This window comes from Nicotiana attenuata, chromosome 1, assembly GCF_001879085.1.
Source record: "Nicotiana attenuata strain UT chromosome 1, NIATTr2, whole genome shotgun sequence".
NCBI classification, from domain to species: domain Eukaryota; kingdom Viridiplantae; phylum Streptophyta; class Magnoliopsida; order Solanales; family Solanaceae; genus Nicotiana; species Nicotiana attenuata.
In genome coordinates, this window is record NC_031989.1 from 64,613,487 (window position 1) to 64,635,996 (window position 22,510).

Here is a 22,510-nt window from a genome sequence, read left to right on the forward strand (position 1 = left end):
GTACCCTGGGCTTCTTTTCTGCGTCGGCAATAGCAATTATGGCTTTCAAGGCCGGATCAAACTCCCTGTCTTCACAAATCATACCGATTACCGGCCCGTTGTTGTGAGCGGGCAACGGATTATTGGTCACGTTCGGGGCTTCTTCATCCCTCAACACTATTTTCCCTTGTTCGATCAAATCTTCCACAGCTTTCTTCAATGTCCAGCAGTTGTCAGTACTGTGCCCTTCAGCTCCTGAATGATAGGCACAGCGGACACCTCATTGATAAGCTGGAGATTCCGGGTTCTGCCTGTTTTGGGGGATAGGCTGCAGCAGATTCATCTGAACGAGTTTCGGGAATAGACTAGAGTAGGGTTTACCAATCGGCGTAAAATTTGGGCGTTTAGGTGGTTCCCGAGGGCGGAAGTTATTTTGCGGTGGTCGGGGATTATATTGGTTCTGGTAAGGAAGTTGGTTTCTTTGGAATGGAGGTGGATTTCGGTTAACTTGTGGTTGCGGTCGGCCGAAGGGTTGAGCATTCATGACCGCATAAGGTGGAGGAACATAAGCCATATCAGTATGAGGATAGTAGTGTTGAGGGGTTCTTTCAGAAAACACCGGTCTAGGAGCCCGGTATCTTCTTCCTCTCGATGCTGCCATCACTGTTTCTTCTTTCTTTTTGCCTTTGGACATTCCTCCAGACCTGCCTTGGATGGCTTGGGAGGTTGCTCTTATGGCCGACTGGCTCAAAATTCTACCCGTTTTTAGCCCATTCTCTACCATCTCTCCGATTTTTATTGCCTCTGCGAAGGGTTTGCCCATGGCGGACATCATATTCTGAAAATAGTCTGCTTCCCGGGCTTGAAGGAAAACAATGACCATCTCTACCTCGTCCATCGGAGGCTTCACTCTTGACGCTTGTTCGCGCCACTTAATTGCATATTCACGGAAACTTTCTGAAGGTTTTTTCTTAAGATTTGCCAAAGAGTTCCTGTCTGGCGCAATGTCTATGTTGTACTGAAATTGTCGAACAAAGTCTCGGTCCAGATCATCCCAAATATGCCAACGCGAGATATCTTGGTCCATATGCCATTCTGAAGCGATGCCAATCAAGCTTTCTCCAAAATATGCCATCAACAACTCTTCTTTGCCACCGGCTCCCCGTAACTGATTGCAATACTTCTTCAGGTGAGCAATGGGGTCACCGTGTCCGTCATACTTCTCAAATTTTGGTGTTTTGAACCCTGACGGCAAGTGTACATGAGGGAACATACATAGGTCTGTATAGGAGACACTCTTTTGCCCGCTCAGGCCTTGCATGCTTTTCAAGCTCTGCTCGAGGCTTCTCATTCTCTTCGCCATCTCATCCTGCTTTGGGGCTTTAGGGGTTTTGTCCTGCCCTGGTGTAAGCTCGTATGGTGGGGGCTGAGAGTAATTATATGTGGGATATTGAGGAGGATCCACCGGGAAGACGGGGTTTTGGAAGGTGAAAGCTGAGGGATCAAAGGCAGGCCTTGGCAATGAAGGTTGTGTTGTAGCGGGGCATGGTGGAGCAGTGAAGATGTTAGGAGCTGCTCCTGCTGGGAACACCTGGGGGCGGACCTCAGAAGGTGTTCCGACGAAGTGAGCGGTCATGGTAGGCTGTCCCAAAAGAGTATGAGGGTGGCTGATAGGGACAGTAGTAGCACCTCCAGATCTAGGGAATAACTCTGGGAATCCGGGAATGGTGCTTGGAGGTTCCTTTCCGTTGTTCCAAGCATCCCACATTTCCATCAATCGCAGGCGCAAGATCCGATTTTCTTCAGCTGTAAAAGATTCAGAGGCCAGGACCCCCGAGATGGGGCTGTCTTCGGGTATGGGGATTGCAGGCAAAGTCATTTCAGATGACATCTCTGTATTTCCTTTGGATCTGGTGAAACAGCAATGTGAGGCCAGCTTACCACAAACCAACCACTGTTTCTAAAAAGCTCAGCTGGGAAGGACAGCAACACACGATTAGTTTGAGATAACTAACAGATAGGTAAACGCACATTGGAGTGTGATGCACCTATACAGTTAAACAAATATCTACATGTTTTCTTCGGTTGCATGCGTCATCCCGGCTTTTCTCTTGTTTCTTTTCTTTCTCTTTTGTTTTTCTCTCATCTTAATTTTTCATTTTCTGCTTTTCCTTTCTCTTTTGCCATGGTCTTTCTCTCGATTCCTTTTTGCGTTCCTTTCTCTCTTGTTTTTCTTTTATTTCCTTCCCTCGTATTTTTTTTTCTCTTTTTTTTCTTAGGGTTACGGTCGAATCCTACGGAGATTGCCTACGTATCATGACCCCGCATGAATCAGACCAAGCGTAGTTCTTGCAAATAAATGCAAACATAAGTACAAGAAATAAAGAAACAATTTTTGGGAATTTTCAAATTTTCATTAATAACAACTGCGATTACAAAGCTACTAGACTATTTGTTTTTCTTTTCTCGGAAAAGGAAAGTACAAAAACCAAACTCAAAAAACTACAGACTCGATTATTTAAGAATACATCAAAGCTTCAAATCCTGGGGCCCGCGGGGCATCACTCGGCATCGCCGCGGGCCTGCGTGCAAGACCCTTTTGCAACTGATCCAGATTGTTCATGACCTGGCGAACAAATATCATCACGGAGGCAAAGAACGTGGTACGACCCATCCGCTCACCGGCCTGACACTTCATGACAATATAGTTGGCAATGTTTCTGATTCTCTCCCTGATTTGACCTTTCTCTTGGAGTAGCCGGCTTATCTGTTGAGTGCGAGCCTCTAGCACCTGAGAATCCTGGAAATGAAGGTCTTGTAACAATTTTATTTCCTTTTCCATATCAGCAATTAACCCATAGCATTGTTCCCTCTCGACCTGTAATTCTTTCTCCCGGCGAGCTGCCTTTTCTTCAAGAGTATTCATTTTTCTCATAGTTCTTCTTCATTTGTTGTACAAACTGGGCCCTTTCCTCGGTCTTCTTTGCCCATTGTGCCCGAAGCCTTGCCATATTCCCTTCGGATTTTTCCAATTCTTCCTGATAGTCTAGGACTTGTTTCTTCAACCCTTTTATCAATCTCTCGTCGGATAAACTTCTTTCTCGATTCCTGGCATCTAATTTCAGTTGTTGAATTTGGGCCTTGAGAGCTTCATTCTCCTGGGCCAGTTGCTTTTTATCACTTTCATCGGCTGCGGCTTGCAAGCTGTTTTCAAACCGAAGCTCTTGAACCTGTTTTTCCAATGCTCCTATTCGGGCCCTGTACTCATTTTCTTTGGCTAACCACTCCCATTGCACTTGGGCCTCGTTAGTGAATTGTTGTACATGTGGCCTTTTGGCGGGTCTCTCAGGCATTTGAAGTCTTTTACCAAACCAGACCAAGTATTTGGGATCTACCTCACCTCTGGCTCGGTCTTGTACTATAGTTTTAGGCTCAAGGTACCTGCACTCATTCCATATCTTTCGGATTTGGCCTTCAAGGAATGCAGCTTTCGGGCCTAACTCAATGACTTGCCCACTCAGGTCTTCATCATCGTGCACCGTCTGGAATCTTCCAAATTGCCGCAAAACTCGGTAAGGAGCATAGGGCTGAATGCTTCGAATGCCCATCAAGAGAATATAAGTGACCTCCGCTGATGTGTATACAGCTTCAGTAGCAGGAAGCCATCCATAAGCCCATTCAACTTTATCTGCAGTGAGGGATCTTAAACATGACGACTAGGCCTCAGTACCCTCAGGGAATTCAATACCTATCACCCGGGTCTCGAACTCTGCAATACAACTCAACCCGGTTAAACCGTAGTTCATGTAGCCTGTGCGGTGACGTAGGTGCTCCTGTATCCACAATTGCAAGAGCAAATTGCAACCTTGAAAGAATTTTTCCTCTTCCCGACATTTGGTCAGAGCTCGGTACATTTCCGCTATAATCAGGGGAACCATGTGCTAGTAGGTTTCTTCATGGCAACATCTAGCATCCCTACTAGGCCAAGGTCTATGTGACCATCTTTTCTAGGACAAATTACCACTCCCAAAAAGGCCACCATGAAGGCTAATCCCCGTCGGGCTTCCCATTTGTCTTTATTTCCAGCATGTGTTAATCCTGTGTTGGGTTCCTCGAAACCTTTGGGGTTACCATACCGGTGATATAAGAAATGCAATGTATAACACCCTTCCGCCAGGTACGGGTCTTGAATATCTAGGCTAATGTTCAACAAATCCAAGAACCTATGGAGGGTTACCGGTCGTGGGGCCAATGGATATCTACCTCGGAGGTTCCCGTTGGGACCTGCGTATCCGGCGATCTCTTCTAATGTAGGTGTGAGTTCAAAATCTGAAAACCGGAATACATTACGGGTTGGGTCCCAAAATGGTATTAGTGCCTCAATGATGTCCTTTCTTGGTTTGATTTTCAGTAAATCTACTAGACCGCCCAAACTTTTGACCACAGTATCTCTGCTTCCTTTTCCCAAGTCATGCCACCACATATGGAGTTTTAAAGGGATCTCGCTCAGGACTGAGAAAATTTCGATGTTACTTGAATTCATCCTGCACATTTATTTAGGGGAATTTAATGATTTATTTTAAAAAATGGCTATTTGTGCAAAAATTCTTTATTTAGAAAACAAGGACTTGGATTTGCAAATACGGCCTTTCAGCACTTCTGAGAGGAAGATTTTAAGGCTGTGCCCGCAAACCATTTAAAAATGACTCAAGGTGGCTGTTCTTGCAAAAACGGCCTTCCGGCGTCCTTTTGGGGACATTCGGCTTATTTTAGACAGGAATGGCATCACCCGACTTATTTATGACACAAAATTAAAATTTGACATTTTTGGCTATTTTTGCAAAAGGGAGGTTGGACCCGATGAGGGTTGCCTACGTATCTCACATCCGGTGAGAATCAAACCGGCGTAGTTCGGGCAGATTGCCAAAATCAAAACAACAATTATCGTTCTATTTTTCAACTATTTTTCTCTTTTTTTTTCGTTTTTTTTTCATTTTTCAAAAATCCGGCAACATTTCGGTACTATTTGGGCATTGGGGTTTTCAAAACAAATGGTCACCCTCACTTAGTCCTAACACTGCTTATTTCTCAATTTTCACTCATTTAGACAAGCCGGTCAACATGTAAAGCCGAGCAAATAAATGCGCAAGTAGCACGTAAGATGCATCAGGATGGTCAATTTATTTCAGGTCACCTGTCCTAGACGGACCCAACCCCTGTGTTGAGTCCCCTAAGTCAAATGCACATGATGCAAACAAACGTCCTACTAGGGATCCGGCATGAGGTTTTGTTCTTCTAGGTTCAAACCCTAGGTTTATTGGTCTAGACCTGGCTTACCCGAGCGGACAACTCAAGCCGAGGGGGAGGCAGCGTACCGGGGATACAGAAGCTCCGCCGGCTTAGAAACTTATCCAAACCTCGTTCTAAATGGGAAAAGACTCTAAACAGAAGAGAAGCTACACGAAGTGCACCCTTCTCCATGATGTAGAAGACTCAGAAAGAGGAAGGGATTCGCGACAGTTTATATATACAGTTCAACAAATATCAAAGCGGTTTTAGCACATATAGCATGGAACATGTAGAAAAATCAGATAAAGCCAAATATAACAATTGTACTAAGCTCGAATTCTTGAACCCTGAATCGAAATTCTGGGTTCGCATCCCCAGCAGAGTCGCCAGAGCTGTCACACCTCCTTTTTACACACCTACCCCGAAGGATAATGTATAAGGGAGTCTTTCCATTTAAAGTGACATTATTCGAAATGGGATTATTTATTTATTTTTAGAGTCGCCACTTGGGAAAGGATTGGCTTTTGGTGTCCCAAGTCACCGATTTAATTTAAATCCCAAATCGAGGAAAAATTCGACTTCCCAATTGGAGTCTGCGAACCAGAAATTCTGAATAAGGAATTCTGTTGACCCGAGGGAAGGTGTTAGGCATCCCCGGATCCCGTGGTTCTAGCATGGTCGCTTAAATTATTATAAATGGCCTAATATCTGATTTTAAAATATGTTTATCCTATAGTGCAATTTTAAAATTATTTACCGCTTTTAATTAATTTTAAGGAAATTGAACGTCGTTTAAAACATGTTTTTGGATCACGTCACATGAAATGCACCCGGATCCTCGACATATTTTATTCAACGTTTTGGGATTTGGATTTGGGTCACATGAAATGCACAACCGAATTTAGGAAGATAAGATTATTAAAGAAGGTTTGAGTGTGGATGGCAAGTGAGTGCCGGCTTAGCTCAGCTGGAGTGGATTATTCTACTATTTTTCAGTTACTTCCGCTACTGATAAACCTCGCGCCTAAAGTGACTAACGTGTTATTAACTTTGCGGGAGGCCATGAAAGTTCGCTAAATGGCACGTCCCGAATTCTAAATATTTTTTATATTTAAAGAGGGCCACACAATCTATGAATTTTGTTTGGCGCGGCGCACCTCACTTTATTTTAAAGACCACCCTAAAGGAACTATTATTTCTTCTATTGAGTATTGTATCTAGAGGGCCTAATTAATAAACTACTATTAAAGTATCCAAACGAATTCGGGCCTCAAATTCAAGTCCAAACTCAAACAAAAGAATCTCCATTACTGAAAACCCCTTTAATTTCAGCTTGCTACTTAACTTGAAAGGCCCAAACTTGCATTATGCCAACTATTTCAAATATGCATTAAGCTCTCAGCATCTTGGGTCTCAGAGCAAGTCCCAAAATGAAGAAATTTGGTAAGGTTTTGAAGATGCTGCCCGATTGTGGGCCTATATACAGGCCCAAGTCGAAAATAGGCTGCCAATTGGGACTCGGTGATTTAAAACACTTGGGCTTCTGATTATACATTAGGCCCAAATCCCGTTTTTAAAAGATGTAATGCTTTGGCTCATGAATGAACCCAGACTGACGTTGATTCTTGGGCTCATTAATAATTTTGTAAACAAATTGGCCCAATTTACACAAATCATAGGCCTACTAACGTTTAAAGGTAACTGTCTCTTACAATTTCAACCTGTTTACACATTGGTAACCAATATCTCAATCTAGAGTTTTAACAGCTTTTAGTTCGGATTCATACACCTTAATTCAGCTTGTTTGGAATTTGGGTACAGGGATGGTTGGGCTTTCAAAACTACTGATTTTGTTTCCAAAGTTAAACTAATCAATTTGGGTAACAACAGGAGGATTGTGGATCTATTCAATTCAATAGCTGCTAACTTAGTTCTAAATTTTACATTCTACTTATATCTACGCAAATGAATTACTATTACAAACAAGTATATAGGATTTAATGCTTAACTGAAATGATCACATTTATATTGAAATGTCAAATTTAACAACCTAATACTTACTGATTTGCTATTTCATTCTGATGTCAAAGCCAATACTGGAGATAAAATTGCTGAAATTAGAACTAGTTCGAATGCAAGTGACTATCCAACCTATCATGATACTGACTTTTCAAACATCTAACAAATATGAGTTAATACTGCTAACATTACTACAATTACAGTAAACCAGCAACATTACTAGAATTGTCATGAATGAACAAATGAAAACAGCAATTGACACAAAATTAATCAGCAACAATCATGAGATAACGTAATTGCCTAATGAAATCATAGTTCAACAGTCAGATTTGTTACAATGACAGTTTAGCTAATTAATATGACTAATTGAACTACGATGAATTAATGTTCATAGATTCACAATAGAAAAAACACAGCTTCATCTTATATCCAGTTTTGAAGGCCACATCAGAGAAGATCCAGAACATGTACCTGGAATTCAACAATAAAAGCCAAAAAATGAGGGATAAGTGAGTCAAAGAAGCAGCAGCAAAGACAGTGTCCAGCAAATGAAATCGCCCAGTGAATTGAAGAAGAATCAGCTCAAATACAGACTTGAACCAATAACAGTACCAATAAAACCAGCAATCGAAATTTCAGCCAAAAGCTGACCCAAAACTTGAATATCAAACAGAACTCAACTCGTTTTTAACTCATGCATATTCAGGGATTGTTCTAATCAATGAAAACTTCAAGGATCTCTGTTTGAATTTTAAAATTTTCAGAGTTTTTGAATCTCTAATGCTTCTAGAAACCTGTAGGAATTTTTTCAGATCTCCAAACTTATGAAACAAGGGAATGGGCATGCCTTTTTATAGGCAAAGCTTAGGGCAGCCCTCAGATTTCTGTTTTACCCCTAAGTCCCTCTTTTATTTGTTAGTTTTTAGCTAATTAGTCCCTTGTTTATTGGCTTGTTGCCCAAGTTACACTACTAAGTCTCCGAAATCCTAATTAGAACCCTATCTAGAAGCTTCTAGGGAATTCTATTCTAGTTACTGCAAGATTCTTATTTTTGAGATACCTATAACACCCTTAATTCAATCATGAAATTACCCACTCATGTCAGCTATACCCAAAACCCCTTTTACCTTGGTCCAAAGTGACCAGGGTTATTTAACCAAATAATCTAGAAATGATCAGCTATAGCCACATAGGAATCTCAACATAATTTGAATTAGAATTAATCCTAATCGAAGCTATTATAGACTACTACTATGATTTGGACGGAATTTAAGAACCAAAATTGACAGAATTCCTAAATTATGCTACTGATTATTAAGTAAACAAAATTATGAATCTAACACAACAAAAATTAAGAAGAACAGATTCGTGCTATCAATTAGAACTCAAAAAAAATGAACGAACAAGTATGAACAGAAAAACAAAGCCAATTACTGACTCTAAATGGATTGGTAAGCAAAAAATGAAAACTAAATTGATTAATCATGAAGAAGAGACAGTGGAGGAGAATCTAATTTAAATAACGAGAAAAAACAAAGAAAACTCACCTATGTAGCTCTAGAGTCCTGCCGCTTCTTGTGATTTAGAATTCGAGCACCTTGGGCGAGATTCGAAGGCCACTGATGATGGATTAGGAATGAAAGAAGTGAGGAGATCACATGGTGCGAATTTGGTGCGATTTGGAGGATTTAGGGTTTTGGGGCCCGAGTTTCAATTTGAAATTCGAGGAATCTGGTGGTGATTTGAGGGAATCTAAACCTAGACTTGGAAAGAAGAGGAGGAGAGGAGCATGGGGTGTGATTTTGGGGGCGTTTGGAGGTGGCACCGCCGTGGGCGGCGGAGGCGGCGCCACTGTTTTGAATATTCGAAAAGATAGGCTATGAGTTGAGGGAAAACATTTGGGGCGTTGGAAAGAGGAGGGGAAGAGGAGTCGAGGGTGTAAATTTGGGCGAGTTTGGAGACCGGCCGCCGCCGTGAGGCGATTTCCGGCGGCGGTTCGCGGCGGAAGACGGTGATGGTTAGGGTTTGAGTGTAGGGTAATGAGAGAGACGGAGAAGGGGGTAGGGGGGGATCTCCAACCGTTTTATATTAAAATATCCCTAGTTCCTCACCGTTGGATCAAGGATCCTCGACGGCCAGGATCTAGCGTGACAAAACGACGCCGTTTTTGAATTAAAATGGGCGGACCGGTTGAGGGTATGGATCTGGGCTGATTTTGAAATGGGTTTGGGGTCTGGGCTTGAGTTTTTGAACAAAGATGGCCCAATTCCGGGTCCCTTAACAAGAAGACTTCCTTTTCTTTTAAAAATATTTTATTCAAAATTATTTATTTTATTTTGATTTTGATTTTGTTGGATAGAAATAGACCTGATTTAAATCTACAATTGAACTAATTAAATTTCCTAAGATCAGCTAAATCCCAATTTAAAAAGAAAGCTAAATAAAAAATGTAAAATGACAAATTTGTTATTTTTCTCTTATTTTTTTTATGATGTTAATTAACTAAAAATCTAGAATTGGGTCCTAAATGCAAGTGGGCTATTTTTTGTATTTTTATGAATTATATCAAGCTAAGAATGCACACAAAATGCAAACAAGATACAAAATCATGCAATTAATTCCTAAAAATAAAAGAAAATTCTAATTCTAATGAATTTATAGGAGCAATTTAAGCGTGGCAAAAATCACGTGCTCACAGTGGTCTGCCATTTTTGTTTCAAGAAGAACGAGCATGGCTGGCTTGTGCATTTTTACCATCTCCATACAATGCCACTTGAACTCAGCATTGTTTCCACCCCTAACATTCCATATGATGTAATTCATTAATGGTGATGGGATGGGTTGGTGAAGACCTTTCTGAGGGTTCCCTATTCCTTGAAGAGCCCTCGTCGGAGATGGTGGGGTTTTCCTTTTGAGGCTGAGGACTGGAGTCAGATTCAATAGTGGTTTGATAGGTCCATCTTTCTAGTGGGACACTAGGATCAGACCGCACTTGATCATTGATCTGGGGCATAGAATCACTAGCACCTCGCTTGTGTCTACACTGAACTCGATCGCCTTGACTGAGTCCAGTAGGAGCGAGTCTGTTCGTAGGGGGCCGTAGATTGCTCCCTCTTCCTCTGGCGAGCTTTTCTTTTTGAGAATTTGTAGGGCCTTGCTGATTCCCTTTTTGATGTTGCTGAGAGGTAGAGAATTGCTCTTCTCTGATGGTGCAGAAGATGATGTCATTTGATGGGTTTGGGGGTTAATTGTCACAAAGATCGAGTCCGCCGTTAGGTCCTTTATTGTCAGATCGGGGAAGAAGGGTAGGGACTGGAATGTTTGGAACATCTGGCTGTTGAGTATCTGAGGGTCGATGTTGGGTGACGTACTGTCCTTGTTCACCATCGTCTGCCATAGGCATGGACCAAAGGCAGCTAGGGCTTTGTTCAAGGCCTCCACAGTAACCCTTGCTAGGTGTGCTAGATTCTGGACAATCAGCATCACTTTCTGGTAGGTTTCCCAAGGTGAAACTGTAGGTTAAGCCCTGCCCCTGCAACGCCGCTTCCAGCCAAGAAGTCGGAAGGTGGTCCGGTGGTAGTGGCAGTGAGGTGACGAAGGTTGTCGTTTGCTCTTTTTCCATTTTTGTGTTTTTTGGTTTTACTACTTTGGGTAATGTGGGGGATTAACTTAAGGGGTTGATCCATTATTATGCCTTTTGGTGTCAAATCTCGGTTAGTGGAGAAGGCGACGATAATTGTGCCTGGGGGGGGGGGGATTGTGCATTAATTAGTGATCTTTTGGAGTAGACGGTGGGTGTCTTTTCATCTGAAAATGAGAGAGGTTCCAGAGAGTGCACTTGAGTGTTCGTGGTGACTGTTGATATTTCCCCATTAGAGGTTATCTCAGAGGTAGTGGTAGGGGAAGCGTAGGTGAGAGGGTATGGGTAGTTTGTTGGGCTTACAGCCTCCAATTGCGTAAGGGGCCTTATTGGATGGGCGTGACTGGCCCCATAATCCCTTGCCACACATTTGGGGTGTGTAGCCTCGTTAGATGGTCCAAAAGTGGCGTTCTGTTCTAGGGGAGCGTGATTGGGGTCAAGTGAGTGGGTTGTGTCAGGCTCATCGGACCCCGATCCAGCTTTTTGTTTTGTACTTGTATTGGGTTGGGACCACGTCTGGTCGGTGGCCCGGTAATGAGGGGTGGGGCTTAGTTTGCTATTTAGGCCTTTGGGCCTATTGAGGGGTTTTGGGTTGTGTTTAGCATTTTTTGAATTGTACTGAGCAGTTTGGGTTTGAAGAAACTTACCTGAACTTGCATCGAACATATTTACTTGGATATGTTGAGCATGTGTTGATTGATGTTGGTTATTTATCACTACTCCATTCCTATCATTTGATTTTTGTTGGCCTTGCTTTTTCCTTCTTGGGAAGGTGATTGTTTTCCACTCATTTTCTTCCCTTTGTTCCACATTTTATCTGATGTTTCCGGTGCTTCTGGTGGGGCAGTTGGTTGAGATTTTCGGTAGTTGCATCCCTTTGAGGTGTGTCCAATTCTGCCACATGACGTGCATAGTGTACCTTCCCGTTCGTAGATCACTGCTTGTTTGTGAATCTCCAGTTATGACTGAGGTTTCCACCGGGGTTTCTAGAGGAACCTGAATGCATATGCGAGCATATCTTCCCCTGAGGGTGGAGGAGGTGCATGGGTCTATTTTCAACAATTTGCCTAGCTTCCTTCTTACTTTTTCTAGAATTTCTTTGTCATAGAATTCCGTTGGCAGTTGTGGAAGGCGAATTCAAATGGCTGTGGAAGAGAGAGTGGCCTCTTGTGGGACGAATTTTGGTTCCCATTTTCGTACTGATAGGAAGTTCCCTGAGATAAACCATGGTCCTAGGTGTAATGCCTTTACCATATTTTCCTCTAAGCTGAATTTGACAATGAAGAAGTCTCATCCTAGGTCAATCAAGATTAACTGTTCAGATGGTTTCCATAATTCAATTAGTTTAGAGCGAAAGATGTGCGGCATTCTACGTCTAAAGACCTTTATGATTACAGAGTAGCGCCATGGGATGTAGAGGCGCTGTTTATCATCATGGGGGAGAGGATTGATCCTTCAATGTTTTTTCCTTTATCTTTCTCTATGTTTGTGGGAACGTCTTCTTCGTAATATTCATTTTGCTGGCTTGCCGGTTTATCCGATAGCATTTCCTTATAGGAGTGTTGTTTGGATCACTTCAATGTCCATTTGGTTGGGCTTAACCGATGGTCCCGGTGGGATATGTTTTGTGATCATGGAGGAGTTCATGGTTTTGGAGTGATGACTATGATGAAAAGGAAATCTAGAGAGAGGAGAAGAATTTTTTGTACTGCCTATGTGAGTTACAATAACGTATAGTTGGGTTTAAGTTCCGATATAGAAGAATATAACTCTTTAATAACTCGCGTTTGTGAGTTTCACGAAAACAACATAACATCGGGGTCAAATTCTGATGTCCTTACTTTAATTTTTAAATTATTTAGTTTGATATAAAAACCAAATGCATGTAAATGTCTAACTTTATAAGCGCTACTATGTACACCAACCATTTTCAGGGATAGTTTATTGATTAATTTAACACAACTAGATGGTGTTCTTTTTCTGTGTTTCCTATTTAGCAGCATTGACACTAGAATCTCATACGCAACAAGATTGGTTATTCGTATCAAAATCATCATCTGATAAACGTGGAATTGATACCAGAATGGAATTGTTTTCTTCCTGCGATTGGAAAATCTGGATATTTTGAGTTGAGTTCTTCGACAAAAATAAAATAAAAAACAATTAATTCCAGTTCGTTCTTTCATCAAGCAATATTTTCCGTTCGATGTCCAAATCCCTAGGAGACGCACTTATCTGTTTCGAAATTGTTTAGATATAGGCGATATAACGTGAAATTTTGACATTTAACTTGAAATCGAGAAGGATAGCATAAATTATGAATCTTCGATACTAAATACCAACTTGTATATACCTTAGGAAAGTTTTCCCCATTCAGCTAAAAAATTGAATTTTCTTGGGGTGGAATCAAAAGTAAAAATCGTACTAGCATCTAAACAAGCAAATGTACAAGACGACCACATGAGGCAAATCAGCAAATAATACTCTCTTCTTTCTTCTAATATTGATTATTGATTGAACGTGAATTAACTATGAAAGGAAAATTAGGCTGACACTGACTTTGCAAGAATCTTCCTTTTGGCACATGGCTTGTATTGTCGCACCTTACCTTCTCTAATATGCTTACCAATAACAAGGTAAGAAGAGATACCAAAATATGACCAAAGAGATCAAATTAAAACATACATTTTGTACAAGGAGATTAACTAAATAACAAACTAATTTACAGAACTAGCTTCCAATATTGTGTGTGATGGGCTATATTCTGCAAGTCTTCCTTAGGAAAATGGTACGACGAGTGCAAAGACGTGCAAGAGGCTAATACATATGCAAAAATTTGGAAGAACAGAAAAGGCTTGTAATGGGCAAGTTTGTGCATGTTAGAACATCATCTGACTTGGTCATCCTAACAGCTTTGATCCATATAGTCGGCCCAAAATGTCAACTGTATTCCCCCTCAGAAGATTTACTCACTAGGCAATATACGGAAACACTAATGTCTTTACACTGCAATTTTTGCCAGTGCAAGAGCTCCATTGAAAGCTATAGGTAGCGTCAAATATCCAGAATCCTGGGCATTGGAAAGTCCAGAATACATGAATGAAATGTTCAGAAAGACATCACCCTTAACAGAAGGTAAATCAATCGATCTTTACCAGAATTTTACAGTCAAGTCAAACATACCTCATCAAGTGAACAAGATTTCTATGAAACATGTCGAAATGGAAAAGGGCGTGAGCTCTCGACAGCTTGTCTAATGCAAGGGAATCGATCAGCCCATGATGAATATGCTATACCAAATTTAGATAGCACAAGTAGAATAAGCAACTGTTTCTCAAACTTTGTCAAAGCTAGGAAGAAAGAGAATATACGAAATAGAACTACTAAACATTCTTAATATAAGAGAGCCACAAACCTGAGCTAATTATCTGAAATAGATCAACTTCAGCTTTAGCATCATCGGACATCAAGTCCTGAATTAAGCCAGAAAAATAATTTGTCAAATGGAGTATCAGAAACCACAACTAACAGATCATTTCTATGGCATGTTTCTTTCTCATGTCCATTTTAAACGGGAGGAAGAGGAAGGGTGGGGAGGATCGGTTGCTGAGATTGCTTATGAGTAATCCCAACATATCAAAAAGCTATTATTGATGTACAGTCAAATTAGGTATAACAGAAGGGTTGAAGCATAAGCCAGTAAATTACCTGACCACACATAGCAAAGCTTCGTCCAATGAGCTTCGACAGACTAGTAATATTGCCAGCAGCGAAGTCAGGATGATTTAGAAGAGCTTCCTCTGACTTCAACTCAAGTATAAGTGAACAGATGCTTGATGCCATCATGACAATAGATGCATCATCCGTACCCTCTGTAATGCAAATATAGAAATTTCAGCAACTTCATGAAAGCAACCAAAAATCAACTAGGTGAAAAATGGTCGAGACAGTACGTCTTGGTAGAGAGAAACTGGGCATCTACCATCTCCAGGCAATTTGTTAGGAGCCTTCATAATTTATAGATACGTATATATAATATTTACTCATGGTGGTCACAAATAGCTGAAAATTCAATGACAACATGGAAGAATAATTTGTTACTGAAGTACAGCTCTCCTTTTATTTTGACATAAATAAATTTCAGATCGACAATCAACCACGCTCTGGTTTTATTGGTAAGTGATGTCAGAAATCCGTTCAGGAGATTTTTTTTTTTTTGAGAAGGTCCATTCAGGAGATTATAAAGGCAGAATTCTATTAAGGTTTCTCTGACATCCCTAATAATGAGACATTATCCCTAGTAACTGCAGTATCTCAGCTTGAAAGCATCTACAACCCGCCCAGCAATGTTGAACAGGTATGCATGCACACAAAAAATAATGAAAAAAGAAAATAAAATTGAACAAGCTCTCCCTCCCTTGCCTTTGGTATTTACTTTTTGCGCTCACGTGCGAGCAACAGAAAAGAGCTTCACAATCTCACATATTGGAGGGATAGCCAGATAGCAGAGATATACGATTTCTAGGTGGTGCATTTTGAAGCATCAGAAGTTCCTTGGACGGAAGCAGCAATGACCCACCACTAAACAGAAACCTTTTCCTAGTTCAATTAAATTAAATTCTCTCTTCCCATTCTGTACCCCTTAAACTGTGGAAGTAAGAGGTTAGGAGTAAGCAAATATGTTGCCCTGGGGGTCTCCTTGATACTAGATACTGGTTAGTTAAAAGTTACACCTCTTCGCAAAAAGTGGATGGGCTTTAGTTTTCAACTTTTTGGATATGCTACAGACGGGAGACATGAATAATGAATGCAGAGGAAACCAAGAAAATTCAACAGTTGAAACAAAGAGATCAGGCTTGGCAAGTGCAAAAAGCTTGAGTTAAAGATGTTACCTGCCCAATGTGACAATGCAACTAAAAGTCTGATAAAACTGGAATCATCTGAGGGAATTTTGATTTGCTCGCGCTGTTCATGAGAAGGCAACATTGTCAATAACATCATATACACATAACTAATTCATCCAATAATATTCTGTTGTGCGGAAACTACCTTTAGAAGAAGATTCAAGACTGTGTCACACGCCAAGAATATAGAACCATTATCCTCATATGTATAATTGTTTTGTTCAATCAACGCAATGAGACAACCGACAACCTGCAGATTAAATACATTCCTTTGGAAGATCAAGATACGAAGAGAAGGACATATAGATGGAGTGCCAGCTGCCATAAAAAATATTGGTTCATAGTGATCGCGAATATGCTGTATTAATCTTAGAAATCAGAATGAAAGTGAGACTCACTTCTCTTAATGCACCTGAGGAAGCTAAAATTTTACAACCTCCAGTCTTGAGAGTTATTTGACACAGCATTGGAAGCAAAAAACAGATGGAATAAAAAGGACTGCCATTTAAAACCATGTCAAGTTCCACGTCAGCCGCATTTTCAAGACATTGAGAGAAATGTTAGCTAATCAAAACAGTAATAGAAATCTCAAACCTCAATTCATCTTCCCCTTCAATTGAAAGCATATAACCTAGGAGTGCCGTGACCTTGTCTTTACATGCATGAGGTGCTTCTGCTAGATAGCTGAAAGAACAAAAGACATTTCACTATTTAGAAATTTCTCTAACGGAATCCAGTTCAAACTCCAATCACCAACAAATATGGAAAGAAGTTTTTGTTGGAACAAATTCAACTCCAACTTCCTCACAAATTTCAAGGCGGGAGTAAAAATCTACAACTCTCCAACAAGCAGATGAAACCAGAAAGTTGTAGACTTCAAGTCACCCATAAATGTGCAGATGTGCAATTGCATCCATTTACAACAGGAAGCTGAATCAGAAGTAAAAGAAATTTCCTATTTGAATGAGCAATGAAATTGGGAATGAAGCTTGTCAGCAGATGAGAGAAACAAATAAATAATTTAACTCACAGTGGCAGAAAAGCATATAAGAGAACAACAAGGTGATAAAACTCGAGCACAAGCAAAAGAAGCAATTGATCCCAATTTGAAGAACGAAAAACTAGAAACTCAAACTAGCAAGGATTTTGCTAAATCTGTTCAATGGAAAGGCTTACTTCTTTCTCTAAGAATATCACCGGCAAAGACAGGTACGGTTGATAAAAATTACAGTGTTAATACTAACAGTTTTCTCGGGGACTATTTTTTATGCAGCCACAGTTTTTTCTACTTTTTTTTTCCGACATCCACACAGAAGGAAAGGTGGGATTCATACCTTCCAATTACTCGCACTGCTGCTAGAAGATCATCCCCTTTCATCTGTCCATGCTCCTGCCAAAACATCATTGTTGCGTGAGCATACTTGCTATACTTTTTCTCCTAGGCACTAATGGATTAATAGTACCTTAGCATCTCGTAGATAGTCCAAAACAACACCAATTGTCTCATTGAGCCCAGAAATGATTTTTGTGAAAGTGCTCTCACTGATAACAGCATTAGCAGTTGACTCTGCAAATGGCCATCATTACATGAACAGCTCATAAGTCATCTCCTAACAGCTCTCTCTACTCTTGGATCAAGAGATAACAGCAAAGCATTACATGCAAATGAAACACACCCTCTGTCCCAGAATCAGGCTTCTTATTTGACAAAAATTGACTGTAAAGTGTAGTACAAGTGGAGATGACCTTAGTATTAAAATTTTTAGCACTAATCGGGTTCTGTATTAATGTCTTCAGTAATATAATATTGAAAAGTCTCAGAGAATATAAGAAATATATAGGCACATACCTTCGCCACCAAAACTTGAAATAAGTTTAATTATTTTTTCCACCAAAGAGAAGGCTATGCCAAGATTCCTCTGCTTCACAAGAATATTCTCTTTATTTGAGGGCTCCTTGGAGGCTTCATATTTTAAGTATGCTAGGTCATTTAAAAGCACAGCAATTTCAACCCTGGATGACTCCAAAACAAGCAGAATACACCTGAAGAGATGAAGAGACACTTAATGCTTTCTACGTCCCAAGTCAGAGATAAGCCAATGGAGGAGGCAAGTTAAAGCAAGAGGAACACAACTTCAACACCATGAATTTCTGCTTTACCTGTCAGCAGGCAGGGAATCCTGGGAATTAGTTAAGTTCATCTCCCCAATTAGCCACCCTTCACCGACAATTGATATGACAGATTCCGCCAGGATAAGAGCCTGAAGCTTATGCGAAGGTGCTGCGATAGAAATGAGGAGAAGGAGAAATAAAATAATAGATATATGTATTTAAAAAAGGACCTCAAAACAACTTAATATGGAATAAAACCATGCACAATTTTCACTGAATTGGGAAAATGTTCCACTTAGGAAACATAGGAGTCAATATTGAAGAGATTAAGCTGGAATACCCTTTATGTGGCTACTTGAGAGCTCGGCTTCCCTGGTTTTTTGGCCTATACTCAATAGAGTACTAATAACGAAATTTGGAATCAAATCAGAATTCTCTCAATCAATCAATCAACTACACCTCAATATCAAACTAGGAGAGGTCGACAATATGAATCCTTCAAATCCACTTGGCTCTACTTGGTCCCATTTAACTCGACACCGATAAATAATTTGTGCTTTAAGGCAAATAAGAGATTTTCTAAAGCTCATTTATCCTACACCGAAATACCAAGTCTCTAACTATGGTTAAGAAACTTTTGGCAAACACCGAACCTAAAGTAAGTGTAACAACAACTAAACCTTTGTCGTTAAGCCTTAATTCTAACTAGTTACTATGACCTATATGGATCATTTGCTTCATGTGTTCTGTTAGTAACTAAATCCATATTGATTCCAGGAGATTGTAGGTTTTTTGAGGGAACTTCAATCCACATGATTTTAGATCTAACTCGTCCCATTTTAGCGCCTACAATCATCACATTGTTACACCTATGGAAATGCACTATGTAAGACATGGCCAAACCATCTTATGTGACCGACTCTCATTTATCCTCTATGTTACTATTGACCCTCTCTCTGCAATGATTATCATAATCTTCAGTAATCTTGTACAATTAAGAATTTATCTTAGCATCCGTATTTCTATGGCACCTCATTGTATAGATATGTTAGGCCTCCACATTCAATCCCCTATTCTCTTGAGTAACAAAAATTACTTTCACGAGGTCAAGGATATGAAATATGGATAAAGAAATATATTTATACATCAATGTTAACATACCGACTCGATTCTGCAAGATAGCTACAATACCAATGCGCATGTTTGTCGACCAAACATCATTTTTCATTAAGCGAAGAGCATCATATACAGGCACCTGCAAGTTGTGTATAAAAAGTCACAGCCAGATTCCGAACTATAGAGGTATGATGAAAGGAGCATATATGGGGTTCAAGGAGCAAACAAAGAACTAATGTCCGAATGCAAGATAAAATGTATCAAGCCTTCTTCAAATGGTAAACTGTAAATTCTAAAAGATCACTAAGAGCAAATCCCGATAAGCAGGACTACGCTCTATCAATTTTCACTCTATATACAACCATAAACTTTGATTGGTTATTCAAATGTATTCTTTTTCAAATCTATTCCTCTAGTTCCACATAAAGGATATATCAGTAATTCTAAAAGATTCATTTTAAAGCTTTCTTTTAATATGTATGAAGGATACAAAGATAATGAATATCTCTATATATAAAAAATATAAAGCTAGAGAAGTTGCCTAATGGTGCAATGACTGCTGGCAAGTATGTTAACTGATAACTACAAACAAATCAATCTATTGGTTAACCAAAACATGGAAAATCATATAACAGAAGATCTTGAATTTTTAATATAGTTGATTGCGTGGTAGCAAGAATATATGACCATGTTACACCAAAAGAAAAGATAGTACACATGTTTAATATAAAGTAACTAACATACAGAATAACTGTTGGACAGGATAGTTGATAGCAGGTGAAGCGCTTCAAACTTCAGTGCATTCTGCAGCACAGCAAACTGCTTTGCCACTGCAGCCACCTGAACAAAAATATAAAAATACAAATTAAGTCCACGTGAAAATGCATTCTCTGCCGTAAACTGAGAGTCCAACAACTGCACAAAAAAACTCTGAGGGACTCAGTGCTTGTAGACTCACCACCATTGACAGATCAGCTGGATGCTCAGAATAAACATTTTCTGAGGGTAGCTTAATAAGAATGATTTGCACAAGTTTCATAGCAAGTTCAATCATATGAGAACCTGAAAATGATTTTAAAAGACAAAAAGGGCCAGATAGAGAAACAAAATCAGGTTGAATCTATGTAGCGAATAGAGAGAATGTAAAGCTTGGAGTGCTAAGGTGAGGCCATGATCCTTAGGAAAAGTAACATGCTTCAGATGAGCAAACTAAATACCATCCGGTAGAATTGACATTTGTGAAGCTACCACATGCAAGCCAGCAGATTCGTACATGGTTTTAACCCCTTCTTCATTGGCCGCTGAGACCAAAAACAAAAATTCGTAGCATTCTTCAATGATAGGTGACCCTGCTCTGGAAGTGTAAACAAAGCGCCAAATATTACATATTTGGAAGAAGAAATGGAGAAGGCAAATGTACTTGTAATTAAAGAAATGCACCACACAGTAACATCCCACTAGATCACTGAGCTCTCTAGCACAATAACATAAACTACTTCAGAAACAACAGAATAACTTTAACTACCTCTGCATTTACTAACGGAATCTCTCACCCAATTAATAAGAACAACATAAACTACAGAATTGAAATTGCCAAAGAAATGATTCACCAGAAAACAACAGAACTGAAACTGTCAACAAAATGATTCACCAGAAAAATACTTTGTGGACATTATCTCTACAATGAGAGGAATCTTAGTAACCATATCTTCAGAAGCCGCAATCTCAGGAACTCTACAAAATGCTGCAAGAACAGTGATTGACAACTGCAAGTAGGCGTCACGGTTATCACCCGGTCCATCACTTCCTTTCCCCATTCCTATTAAGAACCAATTTTCAGATTAAAACTTCAATCAATCAATCAGTCAACTACAACTCAAAGCCAAACTAACTGAAGTCTGCAATATGAATCCTCTATATAATCCCCTCCAGTTTTGGGCCGATTTCGTTGCGATTCTGATAAATAATTATCTTTTAAGGCAAATTAGGAAATTGAACCTTAAATATAAATTTCAGGGTCGAGTGGGGGAACCCTTGCATTCTAAAAGTGCAAGTTTGCCAGATTGGCTCCAAAAGGGAAAAAGAGAGACAAGTTGACTACAATTTTTTCCCCTTTTCCTTGAAAAATTATACTGTGCATATAGGGTGAAAATGTTAAAAATGTAAGTTACATATATACAGTTGAATCCCCTTGACAAAACGTAAAATTATTTCCTAGTGGTAAAGGGGTTCAAGAGTTGCTTTAAGTCCACAAGTTCAAATCTCAAGTATGACATTCTTTCAATGGCGGAGGTGTCAACCGACACCCCTTTGTCGAAAAATTACACTGTTTAGCTCGGTAATTCTTTTAAAAATATGTATATATACTCTAAAGTGACACCCCTTGACTGACTTCTTGGTGAGTTTATTTCTTTACATTTTGACTCCCCTTAATGAAAATCCTGGCTCCACCACTGCATTCTATAACTATTTTTTTGAATCCGTAGATAAAACCGTGGCTCCGCCACTGCACTAGACTATGCCTTGACACACTTAACTACCAATTCAAATGCTAAAAAGTCGATAAACAAAAAAAATACCCTTTACCGGTACGAAGAAGGCGGTGGAGGAATTGAGGTCCGACGGCGTCGTAAACCTTGCGAATGGCGGCGTGGTCATCTTTATTGCAAAACTTTGTAACTAAAAGCAGACCCGCTAACCGCTGCTCATCTCTTTCTCCTCTCAGTAGCTTCAAACAATCATCAAATGAAGGTTGTGATTGAGGTGGCGCTTGAGATGATGATGATGCTCCACTACTTGAAGCTTGTTGTTCCTGCAATTCAAACAAAATGAGTCAACAAAATGGAGGATTACTTTGATAAATTGAGTGGTGAAAGGAATAAAGTAGAAGGCGTTGTGAAGCATTTTAGCAACCATTCAAGTGGCTGGAGAAGAAGCAGCAGAGTGTGGAAAATCAAAAGGAGATTTCCAGAAAGTTGAAGTCTTTGTGCTGTGGAGGGAATGTTTTCAATGTCAGTAAAAACGACGCCGTAAAGAGTACCTTGAAGATGTTTCTTGAATTTTATAGAGGAGAGGGAAAAATATTATAATTAGATGGAGTATCATTTTTACACTAATACAGGCAGAAATTTTAGGAAAATCATTTTTTTTAAAGTAAGTTGTATTATGCAACAACAATAACATACTCATTATTATCCCACACTGTGGGGTTTAGGGAGTGTAGTGTGTATGCATTCCTTACCCCTACCTTGTGAGCATAGAGAGTTTGTTTCCAATAGACCCTCGGCTCAGGAAAGCATAAGCACCACGTTAATGAAAATATAGACAAGAAGGGACATCACCAAAAGCCATATAAAAGCAGAAGAAAGACAACAAGTAAGCTGATCAATAATGAAAGAAAATAACGGTTAGTCATAAAAGCCTACTACCAACAGAAAGTAAGACTGCGTGC

General features: G+C 39.9%; 1 protein-coding gene across 3 annotated transcripts; it reads right to left on the reverse strand.

Moving 5' to 3' along the window:
• Window positions 13,575–22,102, reverse strand: LOC109227756 (neurochondrin). 3 transcript variants are annotated; one of them, XM_019392959.1, is made up of 19 exons: window positions 21,973–22,102; window positions 21,646–21,871; window positions 20,722–20,878; window positions 20,277–20,413; window positions 20,018–20,121; window positions 19,804–19,899; window positions 19,105–19,198; window positions 17,992–18,112; window positions 17,681–17,874; window positions 17,295–17,398; window positions 17,166–17,221; window positions 16,426–16,515; window positions 16,230–16,329; window positions 15,977–16,081; window positions 15,820–15,892; window positions 14,636–14,799; window positions 14,343–14,400; window positions 14,111–14,180; window positions 13,575–13,997 (listed from the first exon to the last, which is right to left on the reverse strand). In XM_019392959.1, the coding sequence occupies exons 1-19, from the start codon at window positions 21,973–21,975 to the stop codon at window positions 13,982–13,984; spliced, it is 1,968 nt and encodes a 655-aa protein (XP_019248504.1). In that variant the 5' UTR covers window positions 21,976–22,102; the 3' UTR covers window positions 13,575–13,981. The 3 variants fall into 3 exon arrangements, with proteins under 3 accessions (XP_019248504.1, XP_019248497.1, XP_019248507.1); XM_019392952.1 differs by having other exon boundaries at window positions 14,111–14,217; XM_019392962.1 differs by lacking the exon at window positions 21,973–22,102 and having other exon boundaries at window positions 14,111–14,217; window positions 21,639–21,808.